The sequence below is a fragment of the Oncorhynchus gorbuscha genome, linkage group LG03 (assembly GCF_021184085.1).
Source record: "Oncorhynchus gorbuscha isolate QuinsamMale2020 ecotype Even-year linkage group LG03, OgorEven_v1.0, whole genome shotgun sequence".
Classification (NCBI taxonomy): Eukaryota; Metazoa; Chordata; class Actinopteri; order Salmoniformes; family Salmonidae; genus Oncorhynchus; species Oncorhynchus gorbuscha.
Genome location: NC_060175.1, coordinates 41,663,877 through 41,683,525, shown reverse-complemented (window position 1 = coordinate 41,683,525; position 19,649 = coordinate 41,663,877). Strand labels below are relative to the sequence as shown.

The 19,649-nt window shown below is 38.2% G+C and overlaps 2 protein-coding genes across 7 annotated transcripts in view; one reads left to right on the top strand and one right to left on the bottom strand.

Moving 5' to 3' along the window:
• Positions 1 to 2,264, top strand: part of LOC124031384 (ephrin type-B receptor 2) — a 149,632-nt gene extending 147,368 nt beyond the window's left edge. For all 6 annotated transcript variants that reach the window (XM_046342546.1, XM_046342545.1, XM_046342548.1 and 3 more), the window contains exon 16: positions 741 to 2,264. In XM_046342546.1, the coding sequence (XP_046198502.1) occupies positions 741 to 849 (109 nt within the window). In that variant the 3' untranslated portion in view covers positions 850 to 2,264. The remainder of the gene's footprint in view (positions 1 to 740) is intronic.
• Positions 2,265 to 16,287: 14,023 nt separating this feature from the next.
• Positions 16,288 to 17,646, bottom strand: LOC124017006 (extensin-like). Its single transcript, XM_046332340.1, has one exon. It carries the CDS (start codon positions 17,644 to 17,646, stop codon positions 16,288 to 16,290), a length of 1,359 nt encoding a protein of 452 aa, XP_046188296.1.
• Between the last annotated feature and the right edge of the window lie 2,003 nt (positions 17,647 to 19,649).

The window sequence follows — 19,649 nt, the reverse complement described above, 5'->3', positions numbered from 1 at the left end:
GCGAGGCAGGTGGGCTGTTCCTGGACAGTCTCATACCTTAAAGTCTGGGTGACTGCCAGGCTCAGCCCCTGGCTCATCATAAATCTGTCTCTCACTATATGTCATTAAGAGATAATAACGGTGCAGTACAACTGCTCTGAGCTAGAACAGAGTACAGACTCTGGCCATGTGGCTGCCAGGTTTCTTATACAACAGTTAAATTACATAATAGATATAGGAGAATGAACAGGCATAGTGATGTTTAGGAATACATTCCTGCCTCAGTAGACTTAATAAAGACATAGACAACATTTATTAGCAGATAGAGACTATTCAAGGTCTGTTTAGTAAATAAGGTACACATTACTCTGCTTATTGTCTTCTATCTATATCTCTTAATCTCCTCCTAAAGTCACATTGGAAATCTGAGCCACGTAAGTCTGTTTTTTTAAATGTCCAACCACATCTCTGGTTACAATACTTAAACCAATAAGACACATCAGTCCATAGGGTTAAGGTTAGGAAAGAAAGGTGTTCCTTTGTTTCCTGAATGGAAGAAGTTGTTCAACCAACAGAGTTAGTACTGTAAGCGGTCATGCCTGGACAGAATTCGGAATTTGGCAGACTGGGGCCCAGAAATTAACCTTGATCTAACTTGTTGAGTTTACCTTGGCTTATGCCATGTGACTTGTTCCATAAAACCTGTTGTGTCTTCTGTGATGGCTTTCTCCTGACTCCTGTGGTTGTGTCTCCTGCCACAGTGACATCCTGAGTGTGGGTGTAACGTTAGCAGGCCACCAGAAGAAGATCCTGAACAGTGTGCAGATGATGCGTGCCTCCATGAACCAGATCCAGTCTGTGGAAGTTTGACCATCCAGAGTGGAGCGGAGGAGAGCAGAGCAGAGGAGAGGGGATTGGGATGCAGGACCCTGGGTGCACGGATGGAGTGGATATGTTTTTGCTTGACCGTGAACCTGGGTTTCCTACCAGACTACCGTCCATCCCTGGTCCCCCCCTTCCAATCCCTCTCCTGTCCTCCTCTATGCCCTCATCCAATGTCCCCTCAACCTTCGGGATCAGCTTTGGAAGGTTGTGGCCAGCATGTCTAAATGACCAGACGTCAATCAACGTGGCTCACAACCGTCCATCTTGGAACCAGGATCATGAGAGGTTACTGACCAGAGACACATTTCTACTAGCATCTTCCACCCATGTTTTTTTTTATTTTATTTACGTTGAACTTTTACGTTTGTTTTAAGAATTTTGTAAAGAATTTTGTAAAGAAAAAAAAGTTAAGAACTCTAGGAGTCTATAGATGGTATACAATTGTAAGCTAGGTGAAATGACTAGAAAGGCTACCCTTTAAAAAGGGCCACAGACAAGAAGACAATGAAAACTGGGTGATTTAAGACCAACACTCTCAAAATTAATCAGATATATTCTTTGTAAACTAGGTGAACTGACTTCAGAAACAGAAATGCAACATAAATATTTGCTGCCTCCCTGAAGGCAAACAGCAGAAGAGACTGAGGAACTCGATCTATTCCTGTGTCTTTGATTTGGGACGTAATATCAGTGTGAGCACCATGAAATGGACCTGGCAGAAACTACTGACATGAACAAATAAAAGACATTCAGTTATCTACCAATTCAAAAGTAAAGAAATGTAATCAAAAATACATTTTCTCATATAAAGTCATTTCCTTTTCTGTGTGAAAATTGTGATGAAGATTCTCTCTCACCATGCTTCCTCTCACCATGGGAAATTTTTTATTTTTTCAATATTAACATAACCTGCCAAATGGAACATCGTCCCTGTGTACCTCAGATGATGTCATGATGACGTCAAGATCCTGTACACATCAGATGCACATGACATTGGGACTGTGATGTGATCACTATGAGCCGGACATAGTTACTAATACCTGGAAGTGATGGATTTACATTTTTCTTAGGGTGACTATAGGGAGGTTTTTATCTGTTGTTATTTGATTTTTGGGGGCAAAATGTTAGTTGTGGACTTTGAAGAATCAGTGTAATAAGCAGCAAACATACAGTACTTCCTCCATGGATGTATAGTGTTTACGTAGAAGGAGTGCAAGGAGTGCGCATATGTTTTGGTCCTCACATTGTCTTGAGGTTTCCCTGTGTTTTCAGCTTCACCGTGTGTTTGTGTGTGTGTGTCTGCGTGCGTGTCTGGAGCATGGGTGTATATGTGTGTTTGTGTCTGCGTGCGTGTGTCTGGTGCATGGGTGTATATGTGTGTTTGTGTCTGCGTGCGTGTGTCTGGTGCATGGGTGTATATGTGTGTGTGTGTCTGCGTGCGTGCCTGGTGCATGGGTGTATATGTGTGTTTGTGTCTGCGTGCGTGTGTCTGGTGCATGGGTGTATATGTGTGTGTGTGTCTGCGTGCGTGCCTGGTGCATGGGTGTATATGTGTGTTTGTGTCTGCGTGCGTGTGTCTGGTGCATGGGTGTATATGTGTGTGTGTGTCTGCGTGCGTGCCTGGTGCATGGGTGTATATGTGTGTTTGTGTCTGCGTGCGTGCCTGGAGCATGGGTGTATATGTGTGTGTGTGTCTGCGTGCGTGCCTGGAGCATGGGTGTATATGTGTGTTTGTGTCTGCGTGCGTGTGTCTGGTGCATGGGTGTATATGTGTGTGTGTGTCTGCGTGCGTGCCTGGTGCATGGGTGTATATGTGTGTGTGTGTATGCATGCGTGTCTGGTGCATGGGTGTATATGTGTGTGTGTATGCATGCGTGTCTGGTGCATGGGTGTATATGTGTGTGTGTGTATGCATGCATGTCTGGTGCATGGGTGTATGTGTGTGTGTGTATGCGTGCGTGCGTGTTGCTAAATGTGCTCGGTGGTACAAAGCAACGGCTCCCAAAGCTGAGGGGGTAGTGTTTGATCGCATGCTGAGTTAATGATTGATTTCACAGAGGTTTGATTTGTTATACTTTACAAAATATAATGCGCTTACATTATATTTAGCTTTTTTCTTCCAAATTGTTTTCCTTTTAAAATAATTTTACATTGAAGTGTTCGGGTTTTAACACCCAAACATTGGTACGGTCACGGACAAATCTTTTCACAACAGGGCAGTAACATTAGCATGGGATAGTGGATTATTTTACGCATATTTGTATTATTATTATTGAACATCGTGGATGATTGACAGCTTTTCCAAGTAGTCTCTTGGCAGGGTATGTGAACGCAGATCATACTGGACAATGGATGACTATCTGGATCTTCCATGCTCTTTTGGAATTTTAGGACATCATTATTATGTTGGTGCTCACAAATTGTAGATAACTGGAGTCCTTGAGACATCTACTTTCATTTTATAGATACGTATTGCATTTACTGTATGGCTTCTGTGAAAAACTGCCTGGTGAACGGAGAGCTGTCTATCATTGGCTTTGTTGTTGTGGCCGATGTGTTGTTTGAGGGGTTAGGGAGCCTGATTGGTCTGTGTTAGTTAAAATCCATGGATTCCCCAGAGATGGTAAAACACGGAGTTTACATCACTACTGCAGAGCTCCTAATGGGCAGATCCACTGAGACAGGCTCAGTACTCAATACAGACTGAGGAGCCAGACATGGAGCTCCAGCTGGTCAGACATGTCCATTCCTAGTGGGAGTCCACTGCCTGATCACAGCCCCACTGGCCAGACAGTGGTTCCCTCCATCTCTCCTCAGAGCTAAACACATGCCTCAGATCTACCACTCTTCTCCTCCCACTGTTGTCTGTGCTCTGCTTTTCCAGATCCATTGCTCTGCATGTTGTCATGTTGACAGACCAGACTGAATTTATGTAGATAACACACAACCTGTGGGCCCCGTACTGGTTTCACAGCAGGTGGCTATGTAAGCAGAGGTTCTTCCACAAAAGGTCATTCTTCCATATACATCATCAGGTGTCCGCTGTCCGTTTTAAGGCACTTTGCTGTCTGAGCAGAACAGGAGAGGTGTCCTATGTAGGCCTTAGCATTAGACCCTTAAACACAGAAAGCGTGAAATTCTGCCTTTGCTCTCGTCTGTCAGTTAGTCCCCATTTCATTCCACCCACTAACCCACATAGCCGCCCAGAGTCTTAATAAACGTGGGCAGGAGCATTGAGGTTTTGATCCAGCTTCTGTAATATCATCCCCCCTTTAGTTTTCCGTCAACATTTCTGTGCGTCACCATGCATATTCCCGTGCAGACTCCATGACAGATGAAACAGCAGGAAGTGCATCACTCTATTAGTCACTGCCCAGATTAAAAGGGGCAGCGATTCTGTGACCCAACTGTCACTGATGCGACCGTGCAGTTTCCTTTCAAAAAGAGCTCACAAAGTACTTTCTTCCTTTCCATTGCACAACACTTTAATATTTAAGGGCACCTCAGTGATATTCAGTTAAGCCCAGGCAGCCTGAGTCAGTCTTCCCAAGATATAGACAGATATCCCACTGTCAGAACAAGCAGTGGCAATATATGTTCAAGAAAGCAGGCCCTGCAGCACAGCACTAGTATTTGTGCTGAAGACGGTGATAGTCATAGGAAGGTGATTAAGGTGATAATCAAGTGATTAAAAGAGTGGTGTGTAAACAAAGTGTGCTTCCGTGTGACGTTCAATCAAAAATACATTACTAGGACATTGTTGTTAGGATGAGATGAACTAAAACATTCAGTAATGGTGGACTCGTATTTAGAGCGAGAGGAACATAAATATAGGTAGTAATAAAGTGGTTTTCTTTTATTGCATCGCTCTTGGAAGCGTAGGTTTGGTGAGGTACTTCTGTTCAGAGCAGCTAGATTCATAAGGAGTTGAGTCAACACATGTTTATTGGTTGCACAGTGTGGGGCCATGGTGACTGCTGAAAGCACTGTGTAATGTATTTATTTATTCTGCCTCGGGACCTAATGGCACAAAGAAACCTTGTTTATATACCGATAGTTCATCCAGAGCTATCCTTTGCTATTGGCCACAGAAAAAGCTGTCATCCCTCTTCCTTTTATTTTTAAGACATTGATAGCCTCCTTTTAGAAAAGTACAGCTCAGTGGTACTGGTTTCATAGCCCCGCCCTTCTGATAAAACCCCTTGGCACAGTCGCCCTATTGGCCTGTTGTAATGGACCTATTGTAAGTGATTGATCAATCTGGTGCGATTATGATGGGTTTAGTTCAGAGAAGATTATTCCCACATTGTAACATTTTTTAGACTTTGCTGTGTGAATCCATGATGGTCATTATCTCACTGGATAGTTCTCTCTGGTGTACAATGCAAGTGTTTAAAGCACCACCCTAAGTACTGTAAATGGGTTACTTTATACATAGATTGCATCAAGGACATTTTTGCATTGGTGAGATTTTGCCGTTGGTGAGATTTTGCAGCTCGTTGAAGACGAGTAATAAGCTAAAATAGAATAAAAACCACACATCGCTTTTTTGTTGAATGATAGTGTATTTTTTTTCTCCCCCAAGACCACTGAAATAACAGACATTTTAAAGACAGTAAATGTACACTTCTTCAAAGCACTTATCGGTGTTTCTATGTTTACATTTTCCATGAGGAAGAAAATGTCTCAAACGTCTGCTCCGTTAATAAAAGAAAATATAACATTTGGCTACCATCGTTGCATATTATTTAACAGTGCAGGGCATATACTTTGTTCTCTCCTTTTTCAATGTCCAGGCTCATGAGACAGATGGAGGAATGATGTCTAAAGTGCATAATAATGATATAATAGCATTGAGACCAGAATACATCTGTTTGTTACAGTAAGGGTCTTTGTTTGGAATCTAGTATCACAGAACTCTGTCCTCTGCTGTTTTGTACATCTAAAACTCTGGTCTTTGTTTCAATGGCTTGTATCTGCAGATACTGTTGATGTTTTACTGTCAATGTCATGATAAGTAACACATAACAATCCCCCCCTCTTTTATTTATGAATCAAAACAAAACCAATGTATCTGAGATGTTGATTCAATGCACTGTGGACGCAAAGAACAATTTCCATTCGGTGTTCCAATTTTTTTAAGGACGGACGGAAACCGTTATGTCTCAGTGTTAGAATGACATGACAGTGTGCATAAACACAAGCTGTGCCTGCTCATACTCGTTGGTCTGTGTTTGTGCACCATCCAAATATGTCTCGAGCAGCACTCTGCCTGCCTGTCTTTGTGGCAGTCAGTTCAGAGTGTATAGAAAATGGCTCCTGTGGATATCTCTTTTGTGTAAAGCGTTAGAGCTCCCTCTGCTGACACAGTGGCTAATAGCAGTCTAGTTGTGACAAATGTCCTTATGTTCCTTGAGTTGTCTTATCCCCCAACTTCCCCCTTCCACCCCTATCTCCCACCTCTCTGGCTGTTGGTGAAGACAGGCTGGGGATGGCCCTGTCTCCCCTGGCCTGTTGTAGCCCTCGTAGACCAGTGCCGGCCCTGACCACTGTGACTGATGTGGGAGGTCCTGTATTTCTGTATAAATGTACATTGACTGTAATCCTGTGAATGATGTAACAATTTCATTATTTGTAATATTGTTATTGGTTTTATTTTCTAAAATGGAAAGCCCAACTCGACTCTCCTCAATAAAAAATGAGATCTGTCATACCACTCTATTATGGTATTCATGGTGTTCTTACTGTCCTCCTCTATAACCCTGGGATATCATTTCAGCTACAGAGGACATTACTTCATAATAGTTATGTCATTTTTATACTGTATGAGGAGGGGGTTAGTTATATTTTTAACTACATTGACCTGAATGTGTACGAATTGTAAAATTCCAATCTGAATTGGACTGGATTTATCAGTGTGCACAATTGATCGAAACTCATTTTATGGTTCAATTACAGGAAATGCAGTTGCGGAAGACTCGATTTTAAAATTCAGTCAGAGGGAACGGATTTGGTAAAATACAGCATATTTTTTGTAACCATGTCTTTTCCATATGAAACGTTTAACATACAACGGCCAGACAGCGTTTTTCTTTGCTAATGTTTTGACCTAACATTTTTGGGCCACCTCATGCATCACTAATCTACTGTGTGTCCAAAACCCCTCACTCACACAGCCTACATTTAAAAAAAATGTTTCCATGTCTTTATTCATTTGGACAAAGTACTGTACCAGTTTCCCCCCAAGCTGAGGTTCCTGAATGGAGGTCAGACTCTCTTCACCTTCCTCTCAGTTTTAGAGGCCTCATTAGCAGTTGACGTGTGAAAGGCTAGAGACCTCGGTGTGACCTCGCTGAGACTGGCGTGTGTGCTAAAAGGTTTACCCCGTGAGTAGGAGACGGAGTTCAGTGGTGAGACCCCGCTGGCACACCAAACCCGTTCTACCTCTAATCTCGACCACCCGCCAAGTCTCTCTTTACACACCGTTAACTGTGATGACTTTGGGCCCAGTAGGGCCGACCATGAGAGCAGGTTGGGAAATGCCTGTCATCTCTGATGTCAAATCAAATGTTATTTGTCATGTGTGCCGAATACAACTGTTGGAGACTTTACCGCATAATGTTGATTTATGAACCCTTTCCAACAATGCAGAGTTAAAAAGCAAGAAACATTTGCTAAGTAAAAAAAGGAAATAGTAACACAATAAAATAACAATAACGAGGCTTTATACCAGGAGTACTGATACCAAGTCAATGTGCGGGGGTACAAGGTAGTTGAGGTAATATGTACGCGTAGGTAGGGGTATAAGTGACTAGGCACAGCCTTGTGCAGATGTATGGACAGAATTGTGCGGCAGAAAAATGGGGAGAGTATGTGGGGTGGTATTGTAGAGAAAATTAGAGGAAAAAGTAATGTGATTGAATGCTAAATTTGTACAACATTGATATATTGATATATAAGTGCAATATTTGCACTTGTTTGATGTTGCACGTCTTGTCTGCCGAGGTAGTGAAACATTGTAGTGAGGAGGAGAAAATTGTTCCTCACTACCACTGCCTAACAATAGCAACCTTTGTGTTTTCTTGAGTTTGTTGTTATAAGTTGAAACAGCAGCAGCTGTATAGGGATCAAAACAAGCCAAATATGCCTCCAACCCAGCCTGTCTCTCTCTTTCTCTCTAAATCCCTCTTTCTAACACTTCTCCTCTCTCTCTAACTCTCCCCATCTCATCTCTCTCTCTCTCTCTCTCTCTGTGCGTATCTTTATGATCATTCATCATCAGTTTGTTTGTTACCACTGTACCTGCCTCGCTGCAAATGTCACTACTCCCGAGGCGGTCCCCGGGGATCACGTAGTGCATGGTTTCCATAACGATGTCTAAGAGATCACAGCCTTGTGCAGATACAAAGCTCTTCTCAGGTCACCAGGTCATTCCGAGTCTATAGCGTACAGTTCAAAAGTCGGCTGTGTGGAAGGGGGAGGAGTTGTGAACCCAGGCCCACCTGAGGACATGTTAGAATGATAGAATGTGGCATTAAAATGAAATAGGACATTGGGCTAAGGAGAGCTGGGTCTGATTACTACACAACTGCTCCTAATCAACAACAAACTAAATGCTTCAACCAGGAACCAGACTTTCCCTGAGTTATGATACAGTGGCTAATGGACTACAGGCTGCCCAAAAAAATGTGTGTTTTGAAATAATGAATTCATGCGTCCAAGGACTACGGACATCTGAGGTAGCAAGGGGTAGGGGTTGGATGGTTCTGTATGACCTGGGGGGGGGGGGGGGGGGGTGTCTCATTCTCATAGGGAATGACAGCGGTGAACAACTGTAAATCGGTCCCAGCAGGTACAGAGGACGGAGAGGGTTCGTGTTAGAGCCGGGAGCTCAGCACTTAGTGCTGCTAACATTTCACCCTTAAATTCAAACCTCCAAATACACCCAGAAACATCTGGCCTCTGTTTTATGTGTACCATACTTTCATCTCGTACAGTAAAATACAGAGGCTGTTATGTTGGGTCATGGGCTGCATGGAGTAAAGGGACTATCTCTACTGTAGCACTGAATCATTAGTCTTGTTGTGGGCTAGATTTCTCCAGTATGAGAGGGAAGGGAAGAGGACATAGTCTTGCTAAAGCACAGCGGGGTTTGGGGGTGTGTTAAGGAAGATGCCTGAGGAGGCTATGTGCATAATTGAAAGTGAGGCCCTCTGGAGATGACAGGATGAAGGGAGTCTGATCTGCTGGGTGTGACCTATATAACACTGTGAACTCTCAAACCCCAGACACCTCACTGGTAGCACATAGACACAGCCTGGCCAAGCTCAGCCTCAGTTTAGCTTATTCACAGACCAAAACCATTTTCTGCACGCTCTCTTTGGTTGAATATGAATACTAAGGAAGAGTGGAAGAATGATATTGTATTGTGTGTGAAATGCAAGGTCATATCCATGCTGGCGGTGAGGAATAGAATGTTGTATCCAATCAATCCCTGCAAGACTACTGGGTAAGGCTGCTCCATTTGAAAAGAAAGGCTTGTATGCCCTCTAGTGGCAGAGATTCAGCATTGCTCATCTGGTAACTAACACCTAAATTCCGTTTTAACCAGCATAATACTGGTTGAGGGGTGGGATTAGGGAAAGAGAAAGGGGGATACCTAGTCAACTGAATACTTTCAACTGAAATGTGTCTATATTAAAAGCTCATGATCTGTTTGTCCAAAAACAATATATTGTTTTTTTATTTAATCACTATGTATAAAAGTACCATGTATGTAAAATGTATATGTAATTTACTTTTCTCCTCCGAAGGGGGGCTAATATTTGTTTACCTTATTTTATTTTTGTGAACCGGAATTTGATTTTCTGGAGACAGAATACAAACTCCTGTGCTGATGGCGTGCCTTTAGCACAGGAGTTTGTATTCAATGAAAACCTCAAACAATAGTTTACCCACCTTGCACTTGAATATGGGATACCCAGGGGTTAAATGAAGGATTTAAGGTCGGGCAGCCAAGATTAGAGTTATGGCTAGTGTTTGCATTTTTAATTAGATTACATTCTACAGAGGTTTATTGTACAGTACATGCCTTAAACCGTACCGTGATTGATAGAGCACAAGGGGGCAGTATATCCCAAGTTTTTCTCTCTCTCTCTCTCTCTCTCTCTCTCTCTCTCTCTCTCTCTCTCTCTCTCGACAGCCATTTGTGCTTGACTTGCTTATTCAGAACATTTTACAGCTTGTCAAGTTTGATCTGATGAGATTTGTCAACAATTTGGCAGTAAGGAAATGTGGAGAGTCATGGGTGGACATCCATCAAACATTGCAATAAATGTCAACTCCTATTCCCCCTGGATATGTGCTGACACTGGTCAAATCATTTGGCAGGCACTGAGGTGTATCTTGAAGTCCCAATAGATTATTGTTCCTTTCTATGATTTGACAAAGGTCACAGGTCACATTTCATTTCATCCAATGTGACATGGACTGGATGTATATTATTGAGTACAGTGAAATGATTGATTGGAGAATAGTAGAGATATGACAGTCACTTCAAGCAACCCACCTGAGCATCCCTCACCACAAGTGTTATAAGGTTATATCAGGTGGATATCAGATTATCAGCTGAATCATTATCTCAAGCTTCAAACTAGGCAGCAGATAATCATGTATTTGATCAGCAATATCAAGTTATTGAACACCAAAAAGTAGCCATGTGAGATGAATTGGTCCATGGACTAGCCAATATTTAATAGTATCAAGCTCAAGAAACAGATGACACATGTTAGGTTAACTCTGTGAAACCAGAACATGGACAGAACAACAGAATAATACCTAAAAACATGGTACCTTAATAATTGTTGTATGAAAAAGTAACCATGCTTCTCCTACAGTACTAAACAGAACAGACCAGAAGAAGGAAGGTTGATGAGGAAAGGCTGTTGGCCCAAAGGATCTTCCCAGCATGCAAAATTGGCAGCAGGAGGGGAGGGGGATGTGATGAGGACAGAGGGGGGGAATGAACAGCATGTCTAGCCTGCGCCATCCATCACACCCTAAGGACAGAATGGAGAGAGAGAAGCCATGGAGAGGAGGGGATGAGGGGAGGAGAATGTGATGGATTGAATTGCTTTGACTGATCCAGGCAGATGGAGAAGTTTCCAGGGAAGTCCTCCTCTCTGCTGTTGCTGTCCTGCTGCCTCTATTTCACAGCTGCAATCTACCTCATACTCATACAACTCAAACCCCCTTTCGGAAAGACAACCAGGGCCGGCTCCAGGCATAAGCGACATAAGCGGTAAATTGAGTCGGGTTGGGTCTCAACTTACTGTTGAGAGTTTGAATAGTAGAATACACACGGTGCAAGTTTTAAATGTGGTTGTTACATCAGCAGTTTTTCTCTTGTTTTGTCAGTCACTGACAGTCACTCAATTAGCCATGTCAACTAAACAATTGGCAAGTTAGTCTCGCCAGTTATCTAAACTTATAGCTTTCAGGTATAGTCTTATATGTATATGTATATATGTATAGTCTTATATGTATATGTATATATGTATAGTCTTATATGTATATGTATATATGTATAGTCTTATATGTATATGTATATATGTATAGTCTTATATGTATATGTATATATGTATAGTCTTATATGTATATATGTATAGTCTTATATGTATATATGTATAGTCTTATATGTATATATGTATAGTCTTATATGTATATATGTATAGTCTTATATGTATATATGTATAGTCTTATATGTATATATGTATAGTCTTATATGTATATATGTATAGTCTTATATGTATATATGTATAGTCTTATATGTATATGTATATATGTATAGTCTTATATGTATATATGTATAGTCTTATATGTATATATGTATAGTCTTATATGTATATATGTATAGTCTTATATGTATATATGTATAGTCTTATATGTATATATGTATAGTCTTATATGTATATGTATATATGTATAGTCTTATATGTATATGTATATATGTATAGTCTTATATGTATATGTATATATGTATAGTCTTATATGTATATATGTATAGTCTTATATGTATATGTATATATGTATAGTCTTATATGTATATATGTATAGTCTTATATGTATATGTATATATGTATAGTCTTATATGTATATGTATATATGTATAGTCTTATATGTATATGTATATATGTATAGTCTTATATGTATATGTATATATGTATAGTCTTATATGTATATGTATATATGTATAGTCTTATATGTATATATGTATAGTCTTATATGTATATGTATATATGTATAGTCTTATATGTATATGTATATATGTATAGTCTTATATGTATATGTATATATGTATAGTCTTATATGTATATGTATATATGTATAGTCTTATATGTATATGTATATATGTATAGTCTTATATGTATATGTATATATGTATAGTCTTATATGTATATGTATATATGTATAGTCTTATATGTATATGTATATATGTATAGTCTTATATGTATATGTATATATGTATAGTCTTATATGTATATATGTATATATCTTATATGTATATATGTATAGTCTTATATGTATATATGTATAGTCTTATATGTATATGTATATATGTATAGTCTTATATGTATATGTATATATGTATAGTCTTATATGTATAGTGTATATGTATATGTATATATGTATAGTCTTATATGTATATATGTATATGTATATATGTATAGTCTTATATGTATATGTATATATGTATAGTCTTATATGTATATGTATATATGTATAGTCTTATATGTATAGTCTTATATGTATGTATATATATGTATATATGTATAGTCTTATATCTTATATGTATATATGTATAGTCTTATATGTATATGTATATATGTATAGTCTTATATGTATATGTATATATGTATAGTCTTATATGTATATGTATATATGTATAGTCTTATATGTATATGTATATATGTATAGTCTTATATGTATATGTATATATGTATAGTCTTATATGTATATATGTATAGTCTTATATGTATATGTATATATGTATAGTCTTATATGTATATGTATATATGTATAGTCTTATATGTATATGTATATATGTATAGTCTATATATGTATAGTATATATGTATATGTATATATGTATAGTATATGTATATATGTATAGTCTTATATGTATATGTATATATGTATAGTCTTATATGTATATGTATATATGTATAGTCTTATATGTATATGTATATATGTATAGTCTTATATGTATATGTATATATGTATAGTCTTATATGTATATGTATATATGTATAGTCTTATATGTATATGTATATATGTATAGTCTTATATGTATATGTATATATGTATAGTCTTATATGTATATGTATATATGTATAGTCTTATATGTATATGTATATATGTATAGTCTTATATGTATATGTATATATGTATAGTCTTATATGTATATGTATATATGTATAGTCTTATATGTATATGTATATATGTATAGTCTTATATGTATATGTATATATGTATAGTCTTATATTATATGTATATATGTATAGTCTTATATGTATATGTATATATGTATAGTCTTATATGTATATGTATATATGTATAGTCTTATATGTATAGTATTATATGTATATGTATATATGTATAGTCTTATATGTATATGTATATATGTATAGTATATGTATTATATTATATGTATATATGTATAGTCTTATATGTATATGTATATATGTATAGTCTTATATGTATATGTATATATGTATAGTCTTATATGTATATGTATATATGTATAGTCTTATATGTATATGTATATATGTATAGTCTTATATGTATATGTATATATGTATAGTCTTATATGTATATATGTATAGTCTTATATGTATATGTATATATGTATAGTCTTATATGTATATGTATATATGTATAGTCTTATATGTATATGTATATATGTATAGTCTTATATGTATATGTATATATGTATAGTCTTATATGTATATGTATATATGTATAGTCTTATATGTATATGTATATATGTATAGTCTTATATGTATATGTATATATGTATAGTCTTATATGTATATGTATATATGTATAGTCTTATATGTATATGTATATATGTATAGTCTTATATGTATATGTATATATGTATAGTCTTATATGTATATGTATATATGTATAGTCTTATATGTATATGTATATATGTATAGTCTTATATTATATGTATATATGTATAGTCTTATATGTATATATGTATAGTCTTATATGTATATGTATATATGTATAGTCTTATATGTATATATGTATAGTCTTATATGTATATGTATATATGTATAGTCTTATATGTATATATGTATAGTCTTATATGTATATGTATATATGTATAGTCTTATATGTATATGTATATATGTATAGTCTTATATGTATATATGTATAGTCTTATATGTATATATGTATAGTCTTATATGTATATATGTATAGTCTTATATGTATATATGTATAGTCTTATATGTATATATGTATAGTCTTATATGTATATATGTATAGTCTTATATGTATATATGTATAGTCTTATATGTATATGTATATATGTATAGTCTTATATGTATATATGTATAGTCTTATATGTATATGTATATATGTATAGTCTTATATGTATAGTCTTATATGTATATATGTATAGTCTTATATGTATATATGTATAGTCTTATATGTATATATGTATAGTCTTATATGTATATATGTATAGTCTTATATGTATATGTATATATGTATAGTCTTATATGTATATATGTATAGTCTTATATGTATATGTATATATGTATAGTCTTATATGTATATATGTATAGTCTTATATGTATATATGTATAGTCTTATATGTATATGTATATATGTATAGTCTTATATGTATATATGTATAGTCTTATATGTATATGTATATATGTATAGTCTTATATGTATATATGTATAGTCTTATATGTATATATGTATAGTCTTATATGTATATGTATATATGTATAGTCTTATATGTATATATGTATAGTCTTATATGTATATATGTATAGTCTTATATGTATATATGTATAGTCTTATATGTATATATGTATAGTCTTATATGTATATATGTATAGTCTTATATGTATATGTATATATGTATAGTCTTATATGTATATATGTATAGTCTTATATGTATATGTATATATGTATAGTCTTATATGTATAGTCTTATATGTATATATGTATAGTCTTATATGTATATATGTATAGTCTTATATGTATATATGTATAGTCTTATATGTATATATGTATAGTCTTATATGTATATATGTATAGTCTTATATGTATATATATAGTATATGTATATATGTATAGTCTTATATGTATATATGTATAGTCTTATATGTATATATGTATAGTCTTATATGTATATGTATATATGTATAGTCTTATATGTATATATGTATAGTCTTATATGTATATATGTATAGTCTTATATGTATATATGTATAGTCTTATATGTATATATGTATAGTCTTATATGTATATATGTATAGTCTTATATGTATATGTATATATGTATAGTCTTATATGTATATATGTATAGTCTTATATGTATATGTATATATGTATAGTCTTATATGTATATGTATATATGTATAGTCTTATATGTATATGTATATATGTATAGTCTTATATGTATATGTATATATGTATAGTCTTATATGTATATGTATATATGTATAGTCTTATATGTATATATGTATAGTCTTATATGTTAGTCACTCTCACTAAGATATTGTTAACATGGCATCAGTCATGGCAAAATGTGTAGAATTGCATGAAATGTTTTAGAAAATTGCAAAAAAATGTTCTCCTCCTAATGGCAAAATATATAGAACTGCAGAAATGTTACTTTAAATCTGCCCCCCCCCCCCCAAAAAATAAAATAAAATCTGCCCCATTGCAAAATGTGTAGAACTGCTGGAAATTAACTTGGAAAACGAAATGTTTTTCTCCGCTGTCAAAACGGGAGCCACTAAAATATTTGGTGGGGGGGTGGGGGGGGGATTAACCAGGCTAGAGCTGACCCTGAAGACACCCACATGCTGTAGATACACACACCCAAACAGATACCTCACTTGATTCTGTTAGCGAGAAGCTATTGCAGGTTATCTCTTGGAGAGATGAGGGATGATGAGGTGCATGAACGACTGCTGAGTGCTTCATGCATTGGAGACATTCATTAGATCAGAAGGGGATTGATGAGGACATTTTGTCTTATTCATGGAGCCTCTCCAAAAAGAATGTTCGCAGCACAGGCAACTTTGTGATGACATTAGGTTACGGAAGGTGGGATGGGTTTGTGCTATGGAGGTGGGATGGGTTTGTGTTGTGGAGGTGGGATGGGTTTGTGTTATGGAGGTGGGATGGGTTTGTGTTGTAGAGGTGGGATGGGTTTGTGTTGTGGAGGTGGGATGGGTTTGTGTTGTGGAGGTGGGATGGGTTTGTGTTGTGGAGGTGGGATGGGTTTGTGTTGTGGAGGTGGGATGGGTTTGTGTTGTGGAGGTGGGATGGGGTTTGTGTTGTGGAGGTGGGATGGGTTTGTGTTGTGGAGGTGGGATGGGTTTGTGTTATGGAGGTGGGATGGGTTTGTGTTGTGGAGGTGGGATGGGTTTGTGTTGTGGAGGTGGGATGGGTTTGTGTTGTAGAGGTGGGATGGGTTTGTGTTGTGGAGGTGGGATGAGTTTGTGTTGTGGAGGTGGGATGGGTTTGTGTTGTGGAGGTGGGATGGGGTTTGTGTTGTGGAGGTGGGATGGGTTTGTGTTGTGGAGGTGGGATGGGTTTGTGTTGTGGAGGTGGGATGAGTTTGTGTTGTGGAGGTGGGATGGGTTTGTGTTGTGGAGGTGGGATAGGGTTTGTGTTGTGGAGGTGGGATGGGTTTGTGTTGTGGAGGTGGGATGGGTTTGTGTTGTGGAGGTGGGATGGGTTTGTGTTGTGGAGGTGGGATGGGTTTGTGTTGTGGAGGTGGGATGGGTTTGTGTTGTGGAGTTGGGATGGAGTTTGTGTTGTGGAGGTGGGATGGGTTTGTGTTGTGGAGGTGGGATGGGTTTATGTTGTGGAGGTGGGATGGGTTTGTGTTGTGGAGGTGGGATAGGTTTGTGTTGTGGAGGTGGGATGGGTTTGTGTTGTGGAGGTGGGATGGGTTTGTGTTGTGGAGGTGGGATGGGTTTGTGTTGTGGAGGTGGGATGGGTTTGTGTTGTGGAGGAGGGATGGGTTTGTGTTGTGGAGGTGGGATGGGTTTGTGTTGTGGAGGTGGGATGGGTTTGTGTTGTGGAGGTAGGATGGGTTTGTGTTGTGGAGGTGGGATGGGTTTGTGTTGTGGAGGTGGGATGGGTTTGTGTTGTGGAAGTGGGATGGGTTTGTGTTGTGGAGGTGGGATGGGGTTTGTGTTGTGGAGGTGGGATGGGTTTGTGTTATGGAGGTGGGATGGGGTTTGTGTTGTGGAGGTGGGATGGGGTTTGTGTTGTGGAGGTAGGATGGGTTTGTGTTGTGGAGGTGGGATGGGTTTGTTGTTGTGGAGGTGGGATGGGTTTGTGTTGTGGAGGTAGGATGGGTTTGTGTTGTGGAGGTGGGATGGGTTTGTGTTATGGAGGTGGGATGGGGTTTGTGTTGTGGAGGTGGGATGGGTTTGTGTTGTGGAGGTAGGATGGGTTTGTGTTGTGGAGGTGGGATGGGTTTGTGTTGTGGAGGTGGGATGGGGTTAAAACACATGGAGTAACTAAAAATCTAAATATGTAGAGTTCAGGATTTCTGCAGTTTGCTTATAGCTAAAATCCTGATCTGTTCCACACATCTTCATCAGTCCTTCCTGATGCCTTGAGAAGAACAGCAGACTGATTGAGCAGGTGTAGCAAGACCATGTTGAGAAAGAGAATATATAAGACATCAACTAGCTTTAAGTTATCTGATAAAGACAATTACTGAGTGAGTGTGTGTGTGTGTGTGTGTGTGTGTGTGTGTGTGTGTGTGTGTGTGTGTGTGTGTGTGTGTGTGTGTGTGTGTGTGTGTGTGTGTGTGTGTGTGTGTGTGTGTGTGTGTGTGTGTGTGTGTGTGTGTGTGTGTGTGTGTGTGTGGTTGAACCACTCAGAGATGTAGTCCATCTGAATTTCACCCTGGACTGAATCTATCCATCACTGCTTGGATGTAGCTTTCAGGCCCTGTTGGAGAAGTTGTAACATGCCACACACAGCTTAAATGTCATCACATTTGTCCACAAGTGTTTGGAAGGATGCTGGCCACGGCACGTGCTGACAGAACATCCGTAAACTTGCTAACTAGCTGAGAACAGGAGGGAGACTTCTTTGGGGTCACTCACAAATAGTGTCTCCCACTCGCCATATGTGAAGCGATGACTTTGACGGAGCTCAGAAGGAAAAAAAGCAATGTCACAAAATCCACATATGTTTGACACCTCATTCCGTCCTCTTTGACAGGCAGTGAAGGAGGAGTGTGGCTGGTGTTGCCCAGTCATGTGACCGGGGCATCAACTAGCTTTAAGACCAGTGGAAGGAGGAAATGAGGCAGAATGGGGATAGAGGGAGGAATACTACATAAAAAATTTAAAAAAATCTGTGACGCAGGTCACAGCTCACACTCATAGGACCTATCTCCGTAGCAACTATCTCCCTGCTTCAACTCGCTATGGTTGAGAACATGTTTTTTTCCATCAGCTGCTTCAACGTTAATGTGCCTTTGAAAAGAGGAATGATGAATTATGTCTGAGTGAGATATATTGAGCCCTCTCTAATGCTTTCTTTGTTCACAGAAATCTGAAACAGGAGCATCGTATGCTGCCGATCACGTCTCCATTGTTATGCCCAAGGAGCAGTCTGTTCTGTCTGTTGGGGATGGTCAGTGAGACAGAGTGGACCTTCGTGCCCTGAATCACTTGTGGCATAATGCTAAAGATGTCATCATTTTAAGCCATCTCTCAGCTGGACCTCTTGACCCTTTTGCCAATGTTCTCTCTCTCTCTCTCTCTCTCTCTCTCTCTCTCTCTCTCTCTCTCTCTCTCTCTCTTCTCTCTCTCTTCTCTCTCTCTCTCTCTCTCTCTCTCTCTCTCTCTCTCTCTCTCTCTCTCTCTCTCTCTCTCTCTCTCTCTCTCCCTCACTTTCTTTGTCTGTGTGTGTGTGCATGTGCGCGCGTATTGGCATGTTTGCGTCCTTTTATAGTTTCTCCTTTGAAACGTAATTTCCTGTTCCCTTTTGTTCACTTGGATGAACAGGAATATGTACAGACAGTATGACACTTAACTCAGGGCTAATCTAATTAATGATACATGAATGCAACTTAAGTCATAGTTCAGCAGGTTGAAATAAGAGTATATATAGGGCTTGACGGGTGGATGGATGGGTCAGTCGATGACTAATATTCTTGACCTCAAATGTAGCAGCTTTGACACAGAGAATCTGACTTTTAGCTGGTTTATTAGCAGTGATTTGTCATAGGGTTGTTAAAACAGAAAGACAGTGGCCAAAGAGCTGTGAAAGGTCCTGTTGTTAGAGTGGCCTAATCGGGACCCAGAGCTCCCCAGGTGAGCCTTCTGAGTGCAGTCGAATTAGGAAATCGTTACAGCCACTACTTGGGCCTCTAGGACAGCTGTCAGGGGGGGGCATCTGTCTGTCAGTCTGTTCTTCCCAAAGACAGGGAGGGTTTTTAAGCTTTATGTTACTGATCCACAGTACCCTTGATTTCATGTGACTCAATTTCCAGAG